The sequence below is a fragment of the Dipodomys ordii genome, unplaced genomic scaffold (genome assembly GCF_000151885.1).
Source record: "Dipodomys ordii isolate 6190 unplaced genomic scaffold, Dord_2.0 Scaffold2, whole genome shotgun sequence".
In the NCBI taxonomy this organism is placed as follows: Eukaryota; Metazoa; Chordata; class Mammalia; order Rodentia; family Heteromyidae; genus Dipodomys; species Dipodomys ordii.
In genome coordinates this window covers 11,737,527-11,758,866 of record NW_012267218.1, presented here as the reverse complement: position 1 = coordinate 11,758,866, position 21,340 = coordinate 11,737,527, and the positions used below count along the sequence as shown (strand labels likewise).

At 43.1% G+C, this 21,340-nt stretch overlaps 1 protein-coding gene across 7 annotated transcripts in view; it reads right to left on the bottom strand.

Annotated features, from left to right (window-relative positions):
• Window positions 1–5,369: 5,369 nt before the first annotated feature.
• Foxn3 (forkhead box N3) overlaps window positions 5,370–21,340 on the bottom strand; it is a 254,153-nt gene continuing 238,182 nt past the window's right edge. For all 7 annotated transcript variants that reach the window (XM_013015886.1, XM_013015895.1, XM_013015876.1 and 4 more), the window contains 2 exons: window positions 19,612–19,717; window positions 5,370–6,105 (listed from right to left, as the gene is read on the bottom strand). In XM_013015886.1, the coding sequence (XP_012871340.1) occupies window positions 5,505–6,105; window positions 19,612–19,717 (707 nt within the window). In that variant the 3' untranslated portion in view covers window positions 5,370–5,504. The remainder of the gene's footprint in view (window positions 6,106–19,611; window positions 19,718–21,340) is intronic.

The window sequence follows — 21,340 nt, the reverse complement described above, 5'->3', positions numbered from 1 at the left end:
AAGTCTTCTGAGAATCCAATATGGAATATCAAATATTTGCAATAGGGTAGAGAAGGCCACTCTCCACGTTTGCAAATGATAAAACAGTGGAAAAAACACTGCGGTATATATCCCAAATAAATAGTCTTGGTATTGACACCAACAAGACAACAGGAAGGATAGTCGCCAGCATCTCACAGTAAGTAAATGATCTTTTCACATCGGTCTGATTTCAGAAGCTCGACAGCAAGACGCACAGCACCATAGACACATAGGTTTCAGCCGTTAAAAGATGGATTTTTTTCTAAAAAAAAATAATATATATATGTATATATATATATATATATATATATATATATATATGGTGTTTTCCTTCCTGAATTTTTGGTCACTGAAGCTAGCACTTATTTGCTGAACTGTTGAAGCGTGACAAGGTCACACCTATTTTATTCATGATAAAGCAACTGAGTCTGTGCTTAATTCAAGAATAACGAGCAGGAAAGAAGACAATAAGTTAGCCACCATGGCTGGCTGGAGCTCTCTCAAAGGGTTCACAAAGGTATGCAGGTCTATACAGAACACTGAATGCTGTGTGTACATCCTCATCAAATTCCAAGGAACACCACACAATGTATATACTTTTGATTTACACATTCCATTACAAAGGAAAAGAGAGAGAGAAAAAAGACACCATTACAACTTTGTAACTGTGTAACTACAAATAGAAACCCAAGTTCAGAGTTTGGCAGGTAACTAAAAGGGTGTTTTTTTTTTCTTTTTTAATCACTTAGGTTATATAGCAAAAGTGTTGATGTATATTATATATAGTAGTATAAATAATAAAAAAGTATTATTTAAATTAGATCACAGTGCTGCATTATGTGCATAACAGTGTTTGAGATATAGTATCGGTGGACTAGGACCTACAACACTAAGGATTAAACTGTCAACACTGGGAACTTACAATCAAGGGGGGAGGGGACATAGAGTTTCAATGTTTTTTTAGGTGGCAAAAAAAAAATCCTGTACGTGAAAGAAAAACAAATACTTCTTTGCAGAAATGTAAAAATGGGAAAAAAGTCAATTTCAACATCTGGGCAGCTGTGATCCACTAGAAAGAAACAAGTCCCAACCTGAATAAAATTGAAAGGAAAAGAGAAATCACACTGAATTTAAGTCAATCTCAAATAGAAAACCTCTCCCAGGCAGGTCGACTTCTATCTAACTCTGATTCTTTCTCAAAGAGCCCTTCTCTCAAGAGGCTCCACGGGACCCCCATATCAGCAGGGGGTGCTGAGCAGGCCTGGTTGTTAGATGGTGCACTAGGTACAAAAGCCATCTTTGTCGTCTCCACTCTCCAGTGCCTCCTCTTGCCTTTTCAATCCCATGGCCTCTTCTGGAATGTTCTATGGGAAGAGAGCTGTGACCAGCAGGCACTGGACATACTGAGCTGAATGAGTCCATGAAGAAAAAGAAAAAAATCCATTCTTGAAAAAAAACAAAAAACAAACCAAGTCTCCGATGCATTGCCTGGCAATACCCAACTCCAAAAGTGAAGCCTGACACAGCTGTCTGGCCACGGGGTTTTCTCAAACCACTATCTACATGTGGGTTTGGTACATTTTTAGTTGCAGATCGTATTCTAACGACAGAGGGGAGGGACGTAGGAGCTTGTGGTAGATTATAAGGCTGGGGGTGGAGGGAATCTATGATGCAAATACTTTCCACATAGGACTAAAAAGACAATTATTCGAGTAGGATTAAACACAACTATCTATGTGTGTAGCATTTAAGGAAAACAAAACAAAGAGCTACACTCTTTCTCTTAAATGTGTCCAACGGCCCAATAGCAAGTCATTGTAAATCATGGTGCTGATGTGTTCACGGTTTTCAAAGCATCTTTAAATATTGCTATAGTTCCCCGCTGCCCCTCCCCCCTGCCCTATGAGTATGTAAGCTTACTGGAATGACACATGAATGCCATTTCCCCTGGTCGGAGAAATGAAGACACCTCTACTCCTTTAATGGTGATCAGGTGATCGGCAGACTAATGGATACACAGGCTAGTTTGGGAAGGAATTCCAAAACTAAAGTGAATTACACTTAAGCAAAATATTCTTTCACAAAGAGTTTTGTGCTTAAATTCTCTACTGCTCTTGGAGGGTTAAGAGAGAGGTTGTCATCTGACCCTGGCTTATTAAGGGACCAAGACAACCTCATTCTGTAATAAATTTGCTACAAACAGCCACATACACATGGATACTCTGTGGGTGTATGTTTAACAATCAAAACACCAAGTTAAAACACAATTTGAGCCATTGTTTTGGTTATGCATAATGTGTATGCCTCCAAAAACAGAAGGAAAATAGAAAAAAAAAAGTACCCTCAGTAAAGTTTCCCTAACAAATCTTCCAGAAGATTCCATGACATTGCCAAGGGAGGCTCAGGAAAAATAACACTTAGAAAGCTGCCCGATGAGGTATTTATGCAAAAGAGAGTGGTTCTGAAGTGAAGAACACACCTTTTTTTTTCTTAAAAAATAAGATATTTATCTATTTCCCAAAGAGATCAGAAAAGTAAATCACACACATTGCATTTTATTACTTTCTAAAAAGAGAACTCCACCCCTTTTAGAAAACTGAAATGAGGGAGACAGCCCACTTGGGGGGTGGGGGCTCACTGGAAGAAGTGGCCTGTCAGAAAAGAGTGCAGACTGCACCTCTGCCTTTCAGGAAAGAAATCTGAATTTCACCATCTTGGGGGGGGGGCAGGGAAGGGGGCCTTGGAGAGGAGTATCTTTTGAACTGGATGGGGTAACAACAAAAATTAAAGTGTGGCTCAGGTTCCACAGTGGTGGATGGCTTTTAGGGTGTCAGATGTTTGGGGAGAACAAAGGCTGGGGACCCTGTCGGAAGTTGATCTACATCCTTATTCACACCCTGAGCATACACACTGGCAGAGTTCAGATTTCCGCTCAGGTGTAGGTGGGAAATCAGCTGTGTATATCAGGCCCAGGTTTCTTCTAGGTTCCCTCCTCAGCAGTCCCCCAAAAGACAGGTCCAGGGGGACTGCAGCAGAGAGTTCCCACTATCCTGACAAGTTCCTGGCCCTGACAGGTGGGCCTGGCTTTCCAGTCCTGTTCCTGCCCGGTGCCTTTCCCTCCCTCTCCCTGACAACCAGATGCCGAGCCACAGTAGTGGATATTTACGCGTTTTAAAACTTCCATCTGGAGGGAAGATCCTATTCTTTTCACAAATTTCTCATTGGAGTTCAGGAAAACAAAAACAAACAAAAAAAAAACACCCAAACTGAAAAGAAAAAACCGTAAAAGTCTAAAAAGTTTGTTTTCTTTTTAGGCAAAGATAACAGTTTCTGATCTGTGACGTGGTGTGATTTCAGTTCAGTTCTACGGTCTAGGTGGTTGTGATTTCATGTTGGTGAGTGTACTGAGGTTAGTGGTAGAGATGGCCTGGCCCTGCTTATTGCGAAATGGCACTGTCGCAGTAGAACTGCTGGGCTGGCCCTCCTAACCCCTGGACCACTCCCTCCTTCCTGTGTACCCTATCTCCAACCCTCCCCAATAAGGCCCATTAGCATGTTCCCCCTTCTCCTGGTGAATTTGCATAATTAGTCACTGCCTTTTTTTTTTTTCCTAGAACCAAATCATGGCAATGATTTTTCTCAAGTAAGCGTCCCATAATTCTCCTGATTCTATCACACACACTCACTACTAAGTTTACCCTCAAATTATTGCGGCATGTTAAACACATACAGACATAGAGGAAGGACACACTCTTCAATAGAGAATCAGAGAGGGGAGGGGCTGAGTGCAGACAAGGCAGTGTAGAGTTCAACCATCCAAGCCCTACCAGAGCATGAAGATATTTTTATATTGCAGAGTAAATTCCCCAACAGTCAGAATTTGTCCCTGAAGAAGGTTAAACCTTAAACACCTGCTTCAAAAAACCCAAACAAAATAACCTGGGAAAAAAAATAAAAATAAAAAAAAAAGAAAATAGAAGGAAAAAAAGAAAGTAAACTAATGAGAAAGAAAAACAAAAGAATCTCTAAGCCTAAGGGCTTAAAAATTAGAGGCATAGCCTTTTCTCTATGTTCTATATTTATATGAAAATAATTCATGCTTCATGCTAAATACATTATTTACCTTACAAGAACTTTGTTATTTTTTGAATTAGAAAAAAAAAGTTTGTTTTTGTGATTTTTTTTCTTCTTTTTCTTTTTTTTTTTTTCTTCTTCAAAGGAACCCATGCATTGTGGATCAGAAATTTCTGTTGGCTACACCGGGTAAATGTGAAAATCACTGATTTTTGCAAAGCTGAGTCCTGACATTAATTGCAAACTCCTTTCTGAGGAGTTTATTATTTGACTTTTTTATTTTGGAGGGGGAGGCCCATCAAGATGCCTTTAATCTTTTAAAAATACACAAAACTAATGGCAGTCTCTGGAGCAATTTGTTGTTGTTGTTCATTTGGATCAAACAAATTTTGATAGAAACATAATCTGTACCATTATTTTCTTCCCTAACAGCTACTGTCACTCCTTGGGCTTGATTGCTTTTTATTTAGGCAGTTGAGAAGACAGGGCTTGCTTTTCAGCATCTGCTTTTCTCAGTCTAGTTCTTGGGTTTGTGTGCGTGAGTGTGCCTTCAGGGCCAACCTTCAGGTTTATGGCTTTTGGAACATTTTCTTAATAGACAACAGAATTCAAAGACTAGCAGTAGTAGCTCTAAATGTGTACCCCATTACTCTTCCTTAAGTGACTGACACCTGATGTGTTAAGACAGCCCAATGAATGTTCATCTTCTGAGACATTACCGGGTTCAAGGTCAAGAAGCATGGAGGAGTGACGGCCCACCCCGGTGCCGTACATGGCCATGCCCAGGGCAGGGCATTCCTGGCACAGGGGGATGCCAGGGTTTGCTCTAGCAGGGGGGCTGGGGTGCTTCTTTGTCTCCAATTGCTCTATGAGCCTTCATGCAACCAGAGGGACACTCGACTTTTTAAACCTAAGGGTTGGGCCTGAGTGACTGGTCATTAGTGGCACGAATGCCCTTATGTCTGTCCCTGGGGACATTTAATGGTGATAACCCTGTAGATCTGGCCCCATCTTTTCTGACAGGCTTCAGGAAGCAATGGTAATTTGGCTTTTGAGTACTTTTTTTTGTTGCTGTCGTGGTGGTGGTTGGTTTTTTTTTTTTTATCTTCGGATAATGAAAAGCTTTTGTAAAACAGCTGAGTGTCAATGAGTTCTATGGCTTCAATCTCCTTTAAAAATAAAATTCTTAAGGGTCTAAAACAAAAGAAGACAGAAGGAGGGGCAAATGAAACAAACAAAATAATAACAATAATTAAGAGGGAAAAAAAAAGAAAACCAAAAGGAAAAATAAAAGAGAGAGAGAAAAAAAGGAAACAAAATTGCTGATATTGCCACAAATCATTAGAATATCTCCTGACATGCTGAAAACCAAATGGCCATTAAGTTCAAAACAAATCAGTGACTTGTTTTCAATTTTTTGTGGTTTCCTTTTGCTCTTTCTGCCCCTTTGCCGTCCGATTGGTAATGTTGTTCAAGCAGGAGCGGATGCCGGCCAGGTGCAGGAGCGACCCAGCCGCCTCCTTCATCTCCTCGTCGTCGCTCTCGGGGGGCTTTTCTGTGCGTCTCTTTTTGAGGGGCAGCGAGTCGCTGGGGACCCTCCGGGCCTTGACGAAGTGCTGGCGCTTCTTGGGCTGGGATGCATAGCCGCTGTCCCCCAGGGCGTCCTTGGCGTCCTTCGGGCTGGCCTTCCTGTCGTCCTCCTCCGCTTCACTGTGGCTCCCAGGGCTCGGGAAGCCCCCCTCGCTGCCCTCACTGCCCTCCTGGCTCCCCTTTGTGGCAAACTCGTAGTGATCGTCAGCTGAAGAGGAGGAGGAGGAAGAGGAGGAGGAGGTGGAAGAGGAGGAGGAGGTGGAGGAGGAGGAGATGGAGTCACTGGCAGGTGAGGTGCTCCTGGCATCGGAGGACTTGGCACTGCTATAGTTGTGGTCCTCCTTGGGGTCTCCGCTGACCACCGGGGAGCCACAGGACGGCTCGCTCTCAGTCCGCATGCGGCAGCCGGTGAGGCCGTTCCTGCAGGGCGAGGACACGGGGCAGAGGGGACACAGATTAGACTTCCAGGCAGCTCTGTGCAGGACTGACCTAGCCATCTGAAGACCTGGGGCCAGGGGTCCAGTAGTTTGATGTGTGTGTGTGTGTATGCATGTGTGCGCGTGCACCAGTACTGGGGCTTGAATTCAAGGCTCGAGTGCTGTCTCTTGAGCCTTTTCAGGCTCAAGTCTGCTGGTGTTCTACCACTTGAGCCACCCCCCCACTTTTGGCTTTTTGTTAGAGTTTACTGGCTGGGCTGACTTTGAACCATGATACTCAGATCATGGTCTCCTAAGTAGGTAGGATTACACTTGTGTGAGCTACCAGCACTTGGCTGGTAACCAAGCCACACTGTTCTTGCATCTGATTGGCAGCTGGCTTTCTAATGTGCCCAGCACATGGCAGACACCCAGAGCAGGTGAGCGAGATATACTGGTGGAAAGGAAGGGTTACTCACAGCAGGAGGGAGGAGTAAGGTGAGGAGGTGAGGGAAAAGTTCTGGGGAGATGTGGTTGTATACCAGGCCAGTCCTGTTTCCTGTCAGCTCAGGGACCCCATGTGGATCCCAAATACAAGACTCTTCCCTTCCCTCCAGAGAACATCCCCACCATCCTTGTGAGCCACGTGCTCAGTTGTTCAATGCCTGCATCACTGATTAGCATCACCTATCAGCCTGGTAGACACGACCCAGCCACGACTATATCTCAGTGACTAGCACTGTGCCAGCGGGCCTGGTGGGTGGGTAGAGGTGCTATGTTGAGAACATGTGGTGTAGACAGCATGCAGTCTGCCATCTGGGAGGTGACTGTGGGTCACCGTCATTTATCAGACCTATCCTGGAGCTTTGACATTGAGAAAAAAGGCCATAAGCCCGGGACACAGTTTGGAGAGTCCCTTCCCCATCTCTCCCAACCACCCCTGGGAGCATGAAGGCTCAGGGAGACCTCAGCTGCAATCCAGATAAGCAAGTAAAGGAGAGAAGGAAAGCGCCTGTAATGTCAATGGTGTAGCAGGGGGAGGTGAGGCCAAGGCCATGCTGGTAGAATGAAACCCTGTTGGGATGCCCACAGCAAAATGCGTGAGAACCACCAGATTCTTCAACACCATCCGCATGAACCCCAACAATGACGCTGCGCACATCTCAACAATGAAGTCCTAATGGGTTCCACAAGTCTCAGCTTGTGTCCTATACTCTTGTGATACCAGACTTGTATCACCCGCCCCCGAAACACCTGTGTTCATCCCTTGGTGGTGTGGTTATTAGTGACTGAGCAGGCTGTTGGAGCCTCATTCTCTTTAGATCTTATGAGGCCAAGTAAGAATTAAACAATAGGTGCAGGCAGAGGAAAGTTTCTAGTGGTGCGTGGTGGGTTTTCTTCGCTCTCTGCTACAATGATGTGCTTATGGACATGCTCATGGTCTTTTTCTAGGATTATGGAAGCCCAGAATAAAAATTAAGAGTTCCTACCAAGGGAATACCTCAGGGCTTTCCTGGGGATACAGCCCAAGCTTTGGGGACTGGCCTCTTAAACATCTAATTCTGCAGATTTCCTGTTTCTTGTCTATGTGTGGAGTGCATGAAAATGGCTGGGCCAAGCTGACTTGGAGGTGTTACCAGATCTGAAACGTGATAAATGAAACCAATTGTATAGCTTGGCCTTATTAAAGCAGATGCAAACTTGCATTATGGCTCTCCCAATCTTTGTTGTAGAGAGGAGCTAAAAAGTGGAATACAAAAACAGTCTATTGCATAATATAGTTCCCTAGTGGGCCCAACTACATTTGGACGAGTGAGTTGCACTATGGCTGGCTTTTACCATATCAGTTCAGTTCTGAATCCTTATTGTTTCTGATAATTTGGGACATTTGGTTTATATCGCTAGTACAGTTTAGCAGAGAATGCCTGCTCAACACATGACAAGAGAAAAATCACGAGACCAGTCAAATAGGAAATATGGCCCACGTTACACAAGTTTAATTCCTGGTGAATCCAGGTGAAAGGTAAATGGTGGTTCATCGTGTTTTCACCTACTCTTTTCCTTAAGCTTGAATTTCTGTAAAACTCAAAGTTGGAGGGTTGGGTAGAAATCAAAGCATTTTAAACTCCCTCTCACATGAGGAAAAGACCTTCCAAGGGAGAGCTCTTCCTTTCTTACAGAGGGAGATAAGAGGCTGCAGAGAGGTGCTTCAAACTCAGCAGACCCAAGGTAACTTGCCCTGGAAGGAAAGGGATTCCACGATCCCAGACTCCAAATTGTGCAGCATCTCCCGTCCCACAGAAAGCATCAAGCTTCCTGCTGCCCGCAATTCCACAAGCACCTAAGACGCTGCCTGACACAGGCTCTCACAAATACACACAGAGACAGAAGCTCAGAGAACTCTGACACTTGCCCATCAGAGTCCTAGTCTAGTTTAAACAGGATGTTGATATGTTTCCCCATAGCACCCCCTTCCCCACAAGATCGAAGGCATCTTCTGGGATGAAGACAAAAAGCCAATACAACCAATACCCCAAACTTCCAGATGCGATCTGCTGTACAGACAGTAACTTTAGGGAGTGAGAACTGAAGCTGGAATGTATCTCTTTCCCCTTTGATGAAATTAACGCTCCCTGAGATTTTAGCATGGCCTCATAATCCATAAATTACACACTAAACCCAGCGGGAAATGACAAGCTCCTTCAATTATTAATAACGTGGTGAATGGGATTCATGGAGTTGGCACCAAGTGGCCCCCGGTGCAGGGGTCATCACTGGGGGACACCAAAAGCTTACAAGAAACCGGCTGACCTGAACATGGCGGAAGGTGAATTTCTAACTATCTCTTCAAACTCAGCCCCCTCCCCAAAGAAGCTCCCCACCAAGACGATGTATTAAAATGAACATGTGCTACAGTTGAAATGCCTGCTGTTTGCCAATGTTAGCGTTATTTCCATGTCATGATACTTACAATGATCATAAATTAGCATAAATGAAAGCCACCTGATTTTATGAGGCCTCTAGGCATTTAAGCACATGGTTCCACGAAGCCACATGCTATGAATGTCAAATACAACCTGCTATTCATTCTCTTGTCAACGAGATGAGATGTACTGAATACAAAAAAGTGAGAACTCATGTTGGTTCAGGCCAAGAATGGATGGTGTTTGCAACTCTCAAGTTTCAGGCTAAGCCTATGCTTGGAGGTGGACATTCTGCTCGCTCTTTCTTTCTTCCTTCCTTTTTCTTTCTTTGTAGTTATTTGTCCCCGTTATATGTAAATGTCGACAACCTTCACCTGGGAGGTGTTGGCTTTAAATAGCAGCCTGTTTGTGTAGCGGAGAAAGGGGAGAACAATTGTGTGAGTAGCTTCAGGGAAGTGGGAGAGCAGAGCAAATTCTCCAAATCGACTTTGAGCAGACCTAGGCAAGAAGAGATGTCGAGGTTTCTACTTCCAGTCAGGTGGCAGGAGAGGCACTGGAAGATGCCCTTTGTACAACACACCTTCCTAAAGTGTAGCCGCATCTTCTAAAGCCAACCATGAGCTCACTGGAAATGAAAGGGACTCCTGCCCCCATTCACAGGGACTAAAAAAAGTCATATGCACAAATAAAAAAAAAATTAAAATACTCTGAAATGTGAGCAGTTTGTCCCAACTCTGGAACGGGAACCCAGATTCATGCTGGGGGGGGGGGAGTGCTTGGGAGGGCATGGGAGGGGCAGGAGGAGGATTGGTTTTGTTGGCTTTATGGTCATGATGGATGCTCCAAAGAAGTTAAAGTATATTGGTTCTCCAAGTGTTTCCAGTGGTATGAGTTTTAAAAACAACTCCTAGGAGGAAGAATACACCCCAAACCCAAGCCAGAGACAATTCCCAAAGATGATTAAGAGCATGCAGGACAAAATTAAACACACAGGAAGCCACCCACCCTAAGGAAGAGACAACAGAAAAAAAAATGCAGACTCTGAATTGCAAATGCTGTAATAAGTAGCCATAGGGTGTAAAGTCAGTATGTTTAAAGAAATACAAGAGATGGGTACTGTGATACCTGCCTGTAATCTTAATACTTAGGAGACTGAGGTAGGAAGAGCTTGAGTTTCAGCCTTAGTTATGCAATAAGAAACAAATAAAAGGAGGGATTGAAAAATATTGGAAAGGAATAGAGTATGCAAAACCAATCAGGTAGATTTTGGACAGTACAAAATATTCCCAGAGATGCAAAATATATTCCCCAACTAAGAAATCCACTGAGGCTGGAGAGAAGAGTAAGTGATTTGGAATAGGGATCTGAAGACAGTACACAAATACAGTAGGGAGAAACCAAGAGGCAAAACCAATGGAGGAAAGGCTGGTTGACATGAACTCTCCAAAGTCTCACGTACATTCAAGCTGGAGTTCCAGAGAGGCGGGGGAAAAAAAAAATCAAAGGAAGACCCAACATCTGAACAGAAAATGGCTGAGAATTTTCTAGCTTTGACAAGGGCTACCCTACCCATTTTCAGGTTCAAAAACTCAACAAATTCCATGTAGAATAAATTAGAGGAAATCTATAACCTAGACAAATCATCACTAAATTTAGAGCATTATTATAAAAGGCAAGCTAAGTGCAATGTCTTAACTCTATAGTCCCAGATACTAAAGGAAGAATTGTTTGAGATCAGTCAGAGGCTGAGAGTGGATGGATTACAATTCAAAGCCAGCCTAGGCAAAAAAATTCACAAGACTCAATCTTGGTAACAGCCAAAATCAGCGCTTGATGTTACAGGCCTGTCATCCCAAGTATAGCAGGAAGCATAAAGAGGATTGTGATCCATGCATGGGCCCAGGGGGAAAAAGTGATGTCCTTTCTCAAAATAACAGGGCAACAAAAAAACAAAAAAGGGGGAGGGGCTAAAGGCATGGCTCAGTGGTAGAACTCCTGCCTATCAAGTGCAAGGCCCTGAGTTCAAAACCTCCTAAAAAGTGCTAAGATATAAAGGAAATAGAAAGAAAACACATCATCTAAATTAATGTAGAACACATAGAGCAGATTATGTGGAACAATATTCTCAAGGTGAAAGAGAAAATACCCAACAATCTAGCATTTTATATCTAGTAATACTGTCTTCTAAAATTGTGCAATATATACCCTTTTATTTTCAGATCACAATTCAAGGCTTTACCTACAAACTGACCTTCATGATAGGAACTTCCTAGGATGGTATTTCAGGAAAGAAGCAAGTGATCTAGAAAGATCAATGATGTAAGAAGAAATGATTAGCAAAGAGAATGTAGGCAGGTACTGGCTGACTAATAACCACCACCACCTTATAATAACAATAACAATGAACCTAACCAAAATAGAACCAAAACAGAACCAAAATAGAAAGCATTGCACAAATGTACCATACCATTTAGGAAGTGGAGATAATTGAAGTTAAGGCATTCCAAAGGTCCTGTTATTGATCAGTAGGATGAAGATATTGATTAAGCATTTTAAAATATTCATGTTAAAAAGTTCTAGGATCAACAATGAAAGAGAAACAAGATGAGTAACTTCTAAGCCATTAAGGTTGGGGGCAATAGGATGAGGAGCTAGAGAATCAATAGAAAATAATATCAGAAAGCAAAAATAATTTGGAAAAAAATAGGGTGGACAGACATGGAAAATATAGCATCAGAAGTGAATCCACATATTACTAAAAAAATTGATGAAAAAAAAATAATCACCTAAAATGTGGCCTTTATTAGCATGGTTACACACACACACACACACACACACACACACACACACACACACACACACACACACACATCACTATATCCTATTTTTAACAGACAACCCTAAAGCAGAAGTACAAAGAAAGGTTAAGAGGATGGAAAATTTTTCAATGTGCTGTTGTAGTGATATTAAAATGAAATAGTCGATTTTAAAGCAAAAATCTTTACTATAGATGGAGAGAGTCATTAAACATTCATAAGAGCTCAATTCAACAGGAAGATAAAACTGTTCTAAACATGCATACTCCCAAAAAACTAGTTCCTCAAATGGAAGGAGGCACAATAAAAAAAATCCATAATATGATTTTTTTTATTGTGACAATACTGTACAGAGGGGTTACAATTACATGGGTAAGATAATGAGCACATTTCTTATCAAGCATTGTAGCCTCCTGCTTTGTTTCCCCTTCCCATCCCTTTATATCCTCCCCCCCCTTTTGGTCCCCCCTACCAAAGTTGTAAAGTTCGTTTTTCGACATAACGACTTGTACATCTCATTGATGCAATGGGTCCTCCTGTATCCCTGTTTTAACAATTTGTTCTTTCCCTTCCCCTCCACAGATACCAACATCATATATAGTGAAAGCAGGGGTTATACCGTGGGGGAGGGACATACAAGGCAACAAAGACATAATCTTATAAATATGTTAGAAACAATCGCATGAAAGATCTCTCTCTCTCTTTTTTTTTTTTGGTCAGTTGTGGGGCTTGAGATCCAGGCCTAGGAGCTGTCCCTGTGAGATTTTAATACATCACTCACAATATGTAAGTATGTAAAGAATGTTCTATCTTGTTCTCTCCCCCCCCCCTTCCTCTCTCACACACATTACTATGGAGACATGGTCTAGGAGACATATATAAGACATGTGTTGATAGTGGAAAGGTTTATTTCAAAACACACAAGGCATATTAAAAAACTGAGTTTATACTAAGTCATACATGTTTTTTATGGTAGACCTTACATGCTAAGACCATTTAGAATAGACAGACGGTCTCAACAAATTCTAGAAACAGTATCATACCCATCAATTCTCTAACCACAATGCTTTGAAGTTAATGGTCAGTGCTGAAAGAGGTCACTAAACAAATGAGAAAGTTATTTCCTCATTGGTTGGAAACTCAAAAACATACTTCTGAAACGACTTATGGGCCAAAGAAGAAATCAAAGGGGACATTAGAAAATACCTGGCACTTAACAATAATGAGAAGATAACAAAGCATGTGAGATGAAACAAAGCAGTGGTTTGAAGGAAATTACAACTACAAACTTTTGTAGCAAAAGAAAGGCTTAAAAAATACAACTACCCAACACCAAAGACAGAGTAAACCCAAAGAAAGGTAGGAAAATACAAATAACATACAAACATTTTAAAAGGAGAACAAATGCAAATAGGCCTAAAAGAATAGGTTGATTGGTGAAAAAAAAATATGGGAGGGAGAAAAAGAAACTAGGGCAAAATTAATTAGGCAAAAGAGAAAATATATAAACAGAAAATCATAACAGCTTGTGTGGTGATGCACTCCTGTAATTCCAGGAGGAGAGGATCATGGGTTTAAGGCTACATAATACAACCCTGTATTAAAATTTTTATGAGGCTAATGTAAGCCTAACACTAAAACAAATCAAAATTGAGAAACATCTTGCATGAGCCAAGATGCAAAAATCTATACATGAATTGGTGTATTTATAACATAATTAACCACAGTAAAAGGGGGGAAAGTTTTGTAGTTATCTTGAAAGATGTATCTTAAAAGATTTTTAAAATGGAATTCAACAACTATTAGAATTTTGTTATACCTTATCATGGACCTCATTAAAATGATTAAACAAAAAGGGGTCTATTGGATGGTAACGCCTTTGTAAAATTAAAGATAATGCAAAACAAAATAAAAAAAAAAGGATATCTATTATCATTACTTCTATCTAGAGGCCCTGGATTGTGCAATAGGACAGGAAAAAGAAAAAAAGATGGTAAGAATTAGAAAGAAAACATTTACAGAAAATTGTTAATTGCCACTATTTACAGAAAATATCGCTGAGTATAGATACATGATTAAAATGACTACGGCAGTTTACTTAGTGAGCTTACCAGAAAAAAAAAAAGAGAAATCAGTTGCATTTCATTTCCATGAGTGATAGATGAACAGAGAATATGTTGTACGTGGATACAAATTACACCAGCATGAAAAAAATAAAAGAACCTAGACTACATAAAATCAATGAACTGAAAATGTGTAAGCTCTTAAAGGGAAAATATAGACAGCAAAAACTCAAATAAATGATACATAGCTCCATGGTTGAAAGACTGAATATATAGGAGTATTTTTCAGGAGTATTTTTAAACAATTGTGATATCGTCACATAATGACATATATACCAGTGTAAATGGTCCAATTGTAGAAACATGACTGATAAGCTTAATCCTGAGTATATAAAAGAAAATACACTATATCACCCGAGTTATTGAAAAACTCACCACCAACCAAAACTAAACAACGTTTATGGATACCAAAACACTTTCAGAAACAATGGGAACAATTAGTACTATTATCTTAATGACAGAGGAATAGGTCACCTTTTCCTTTTGAGTAAGCCAGTGGACCCATAAATGCTTTATAATCATTTGCCTAGTGACTTGTAAATGTTTCATATATTCCTGGGTATGGATCAAATGTCATATAAAATGTGTACTAAGAAAAAAGCAGCCTTCCAAACACATAGAGGCAAATAATACACCAACTGTTGAAGCTAAATCAAGAAAAGCACATGACAAATCACTGAGTTGCGCGCAAACTTACTCTTTTTACTAGGTGTGAATTTCCCAGGAGACAGATGTCATATGGGTCAATTTCACTTGTGAGTTTCTAGTTCTACATTCTCCAGCAGGGAGTAAGTTTAATTTTACCTAAGCCTTGGCTGTAAAATAAATATGAAGTTCAAGATTCCCTCTGCCTCTAGAAAGGTGAATCTGACAGATGCGCAGGAGGAAAGGTGAAGCCCTGGGGTCTGGGGTCAGCCCATCCTGAAAGCATCCAGGCCCAACAACCATCCTCAGTGGTCATCTCTAGTGGGACCCCAATTTCCTCCCATGAGTCACCTGAATCCAAATGACCCTAAAATGCACACGCTCCTCCATGGAGCCTTTTGTATTTAACACAATACTGAATCACCAAGGTCTCAGAGGATGTTTAGATACAGCAGGATGAAGAACCACTTCCAAAGATATTTACGCTAAGGTCATGAATATGAAAGATGAAGAACAACCTGAATTCAGATAAGATTCTTATGGTTTGCAGATCAGTATTTCAATGCCTGGATCAGAACAGCCAAAAGCAAAAACTTCTGCTGGGACCTGGGACCCAGGAGAAACCGCGGCCTCTATCTGATGCGTATCATATTTGTTTTTGTTCCTTTTCCAATAAACCTAGCTACTTGGTATTTTCTCCTGCTTTCCTACCACAGAGTATCATTCAACACCAGGTTTTATCATTGCCTTCAAAAATGACAGTTTCAGAAGACAAACAACAACAGGTGTTTGCTCTGTGAAGAGGCTTTTTATGCTCAAAGGCTAGCACTCTACCACTTGAGCCACAGCTCCACTTCTGGCTTTCTTGTTGGTTAATTGGAGGTAAGAATTTTATGAACTTTCCTGCCCAGGCTGGCTTTCAATCATGATCCTCAGATCTCAGCTTCCTGAGTAGCTGGGATTACAGCTGTGAGCCACTGGTGCTGCACTTTTGTTGTAAACATCCTTCAAGACTGCAGCCAGGCCCTGAGTTCAAGTGTAGAAAGGGGAGAAAGGAACGGAAGGAAGGAATGGAAGGAAGGGCAAGGGAGAAAAAGAGAAAGAAGGAAATGAAGACATGTAAACAAAGGAGAGAAAGAGGATAAAAAAGGGACAAAGGGGAGAGAGAGAAGAGAGGGGAGAAAAGGAAGAAGGAAGGAAGGAAGGAAGGAAGGAAGGAAGGAAGGAAGGAAGGAAGGAAGGAAGGAAGGAAGGGAGTGAGGGAGAGAAGAGTAATGAATGAATGGATGAATGAATGAATAAATAAATGAATCTGGCCTCCTCTCTCCTCAGAAGGCCAGAAACACTCTTTCTGGGCTGTAATTGTTCCTTTCGGTGGCATCCTTGCAGGGGATTTTACTAGGGAAAAAAGAGGATGCAGACATGGGACTGGAAGGCAGAGAGCAGTTATTTTGAGGATAAAGTATCTTGAGTATTCTATACCCAGGCAAATTTGAAAATAAGCAGGTTTCCAATGTGGAAGGATGGGCCAATCTCTGAGGTTATTGAGTAAAGAGTCAACACGAGAAAGTCAATTACACTATTGACAGATACTCTTACAAAGAGATTTCACATCATAATTATATGCAAAGGAACCCAGCAAATACAAGCTGTGTAATGATCAGCTAATAAAAGTAGCACTTCATCTAAGTCAATAACTGTTTCAGAGTTAAGACAAACAAACACGGCCTTTGCCACTCAGCAGAGGTGGGGGGAAATAATCCTTGAAAGACAAATATTTTCACTTAAGGAGAAGTGCTTAGACTCACACAGAAAAACCTGTCACACAAAGGAGAGGAGGAAATTGGTCTTTAGTGGGTGCTAATGAGTCTCCCACTTGCCCTGGGCCTGAGCCCAGTAAGCTGGGGAAGGGGGAAAAACTCCTGTAAACACGACCTGTTGGAGTCTTCGACTTCAGGTGTGCCCTACTGCGTATGTTGTCCTTTTCGGCCCTGGACTGTTTTCCTATCACTGTCTGCTGAATTTAGGTGCAATGGACACGCAAATGAAACTATTAAATTGACAATAAATAGGACAGAGTAAAGCCCACTTTCCATTTCCAACCCTTCATACTGGGATTTAGAACAACACAATCCACCTGCATCGACATTACTTTCATTTTTCTCAGAGTATCTTGGCACCTAGTATCTCTCCTACAAAGACAGTGTGGATCCCACAAGCCACGTGTCCCCAGTCCATAGCCTCGGTGCTGAGCCCTAGACCAGCAGTGTGTCAGTCCTGTGTTTCCCATGGGCCCCTCCTCCCTCCAGGCCAGCAGCCCAGATCCCACTCCCTCGGGGGAAGCTGGAATTTCAGCTCGAGGGCCGACCATTCTACTTCCTTTCCTCACAGCCTCCTCCCCAGGCCTGCAGGTGGTTGCCTCTTCGGTCCTTTCTCGCCATGATATCTTGAGAGCTCCTTAATAAGGATTTTTGTTTTGTAGGTACTGGTACTGGGGCTTGAACTTAAGGCCTTGTGTACTTTACTTAATTATTGGCTTTTTTACTCAAGGCTAGTGCTCTAATACTTGAGCTACACTTTCACTTCTGGTTTTAAAACTGATTTTTTTTTTTTTTTGGTTGGTTGCAGGGCTTGAATCTCAAGGCCTGGGCGCAGCCCTTGAGCTTTTTTTTTCCTGCTCAAGGCTAGTGCTCTATCACTTTAAGCCAAAAATCCACTTCCAGTTTTTAGGTGATTAATTGCAGATGAGAGTCTCACAGACTTTCTGGCCCAGGCAAGCCTCAAACTGTGATCCTCAGATCTCAGCCTCCAGAAGCTAAGATTATAGGCATGAGCCACCAGCACTGGCTCTTGTTTCTTTTTTTTTTTTGGCTCATGGACTTTTCTCTCCAGTTTGACTGTGACTTGTAATCCTCAGATCTCCAGCTAGGATTACAGGCATGAGCCACTGGTGCCTGCCCCGCTGATTTAACAGTTCTTTACCTGAATGTCTCTCAGTTTAGATCCTGGCATGGTCTGTGTCACCTGATGAGGCCTGAGTGGACATTGTGAAGGGATCTTTTACTTTGGAAGGAGTTAATGTGTATATGAGCACATTCCTGGAATCTCACCAGAGCACCTATCAGTACTTGAATATTGTCTGTAGCACAGGCTGAGCTGTAACACTTGCCGTAATATATACCGGGAGGGCAGCGATGAAGAGAGGAGGGAGTTCCCACTGAGGGCCAACCTGGTGTCCACCTGGCTCCTCATCTGTGTCCTTCTGGAAGGACTGTGCTTGAAGGCACGCCAAGAATGGGCACACTATCCTGCACGTCTATATTTAGAAACTGCTAATGAAAACACATTGTGGCTCCCAGCAAGAAAAGAAAAAAACAAAAAACCCCACAAAACCCAACAAACAAAAACCATCTACAGCCTCAAAATCTTCCCAACCAACAAGGTGACCGGGAGGTGAGGCAGGGAGCATGTGAGAAGGAAGGGAAGCGGAATCCGCCTCTCACAGCGGGAGGCGGGGGCAGTGGTTTGGCTCCATGGTAGAGTTTGACCATGCACAAGCTCACGAATGGTTGATCTGAAGGTGACCAGGCAAGATTATAAAAATCTAAAAAAAAAAAGACCCTTCCTATCTATTTCCTGATGCTTCTCCCTATCAGGTTAGTTGAGATGATATGTCATTTCATGATGTCTCACCACTCTAATTCCTACCAACTTCCCTCATTAGCTGGTCCCAGACACAAGATAAAGCAGGTTCCCTCTTGAAAGGTTTTTTCTTTTTCTTTTTTGAGTCACTCAAGAGAGTCTGACCCTACATCTCCCTTGCGCTTAGCAGACAGACAGTCTGGGAGAGTTTCCTTTCGGCTGTGAACACAATGAAAAAGCAAAATGGCCTTCAGGTGCGAACGCGACCCCTGAGTGAAGAAGAAAGGCTGGAGTGACATGGGGTGACACACACAGAGGTGCAGCGCGGGACACCAGCCTGTGTCGGGCAGGCACCCATCAGCCAAGGGAGACCAAGTCCCACCCCAACCACAGCACTGAGGACAGACAGGAAACAAATACACACAGCACCAAAGGACCACAAGGGAAACGTGGGCCAGCCACTTCCAGAAATGTACTGGGAGAGAAGTCTATCCATCAAAACCACGATGGGAAATATTAGAGATGTTCATCAAATGATTTGGCTCAAGGAGAAGGGAAGATTGGAAATCACAGAGAATACTTTGGCATAGCCACAGAGGCAGGCAGTAGATGGATAGGAAGAAGGAGAGGAGGCAGCCTTATGGCATAGGTTGGATCTAAGTTAGCAGTGGAGCTGAATCTGGGGCTTGCAGTGGAGAGGAGGGGGAGGAGGAGGGGGAAGGGAAAAAGGGAGAGAAGAAGGGAGGGGGAGGGGAGGGGGAAGAGATGGAGGGGAAAGAGGAAGAAGAGGAATCCCTCAAGGCAGAGAGATGGAGGGGAAAGAGGAAGAAGAGAAATCCCTCCAGGCAGGTCATGCGGCCGATCTGACTCTCCACAGCAGTGGTATGATGTCACCGCGTCTCTACAGCACCTGGTGGAGCAGGTTGCTTGTGTGCACCTGCCTCTCGTGGCAACCCCTCCTCAGAGACAGAGACGATTCACAGATGGGGAGCCATGTGGTACTTCTCCAGAATCTGCACGGGTCAGACCCCAGCACACAGTCACAGTCAGGGAATGACAGCGCTTGGTGAGAATCTAATTAACAACCCACACGCCCTTTCCTATACCCACCACACCAGGCCTCATAACGATGACGACGACGATGATGATGATGATGATAATGATAAAACAACCTCACTTCACTTGTTCCCGTCGCCTCATCAGCAAAGAACCAGGGTGAGTTGTTGGCTGATGGGGATTGGGGATGTTGGGGGTTGTCCTGACTTGGTTGTGCACCCAAGTTTTTTCTTCACTGGCTAATAAACTGGTCCTCTCCATCCTCTTAAAGGGCCCCATAAGTCAAGGCGAGCTCCTCTCTTACCTCATGGCTGCCGTTATTCCAATAGGCGTGATTGGCAATGGCCGGACGCCAGGAAACAGTCCTCGGCTCAGAACCCGCGCTCCGTTCTGTATCACTCCCGGAGGAACTGAAAAGCACAGGGAGAGAGAAAGATGCCACATGTGAGGCCAACGGGAAAGATTTCCATTCTAAGTCAAAAAGTTTGGGTAAGGGAGAGATGAAAAGGAGGAGGGAGGGAGGAGGAGTGGGGAAGAAGGGAGAGGGAGAAGGAGGAGGGAAGAGAGAGAGAGAGAGGGAGAGAGAGGGAGGGAGGGAGGGAGAGAGAGGGAGAGAGAGAGCGTGCATGTGTGTATACACCTGCACCCACACATGAGGAGAAAGAACAAAAGAACCAGACAGAAAGAGAGATGACTGGTCAGCAAAGTCAGACCAGACCAATAGCTTCCAATCACTAACTTCAACCATTATTTCCTTACCCTTCTTAGTTCTGGTCAGATCCTGCGTAAGTCTGAAACACAGCAAGCCAGTGGACTACAAAGAACCCAACAACCCAATATCATGCTTCTCCTGTACTGGACAGCATTGGACAATACTAGCGCACTTGTCCTTCATCTAGCAAGGGAAAAAACTCAGCCAAAAGTGGCAACAAGGCACTGCTGGGCCTCTCGTTAGGGTCAGTGGGAGGAGGTTTGCCAGCCAGGCCCACGGTCACACAGGGAAGGCTTTGGAGAGCCACAAATTCCTTCTGCCCCACGGAGTCCCCTCCACCATGCCCATCTTCTTTGGAACACACTCGTTCCTGAGGCAAATTTAGCTCCTACCAACTTGTCACCAACACCTGTCAGATCCTGTCCTTTTTTTTTTTTTGTGCAAACTCTGTGGCTTTCCACCAACCCACCAATCCCATTTTGTCTGAGGCTTCACAGAAAGGAAGCTGCAGGAAATCCTTGCCATTGGAAATTCTTGCTATTCTTTTTTAGACTGCCCAAATGGCAATTTTATCTGGCTCAAGTCAATGGTGTCCTCCTGTAGCATCCGCCAACACCCTCCATGGGTCGGGAGGCCAGGCCAGTACTATGAAGTCAGAGCACAGATCCTAGATCTTGTGTGACTTTGAGCAAGTCTTGGAATGTGTTTCTTTCTCTGAGCTGTGCTCTTCCAAGATTCCATCTGATCCCCAGCCCTGGAATAATCTCACAAAGAAGGAAGCTAAACAAAGGGTACTATTTCACACAAAGTCTGCTAAAAAAGTATACATTCAAGCTGGGCTCGAATGGCTGATGCCTGTGATCAATTCTAGCTATTCAGGCGGCTTGAGTATGAGGATTGTGATTCAAAGGCAGCCCGAGTAGACAAAATGGGAGACTCTTCATTCCAACTAAGCATCAAACAGCAGGGAAGTAGAGTGTGTTTCAAGTGGTAGAGTGATTGAAAAAGTTAAGAAAGCACCAGGCCTTGAGCTCAAGCCCCAATACTGGTGCATGCATGCACATACACACTCAAAAATAACACCCAGCTGGGCACTAGTGGTTAATGCATGTAATCTTAACTACCCAGGAAGCTGAGAGCTGAGATATGAAGCCAGTCAGGGCAGCAAGTCCATGGGACTTTTTTTTTTTTTGGAGGTGTGTGTGTGGGGGGGGTTGGTCATGGGGCCTAAACTCTGTCCCTCAGCTCTTCAGCTCAAGGCTAGCGCTCTACCATTTGAGCCACAGTGCCACTTCTTGTCTCTGAGCTTTTTAATGCTAGT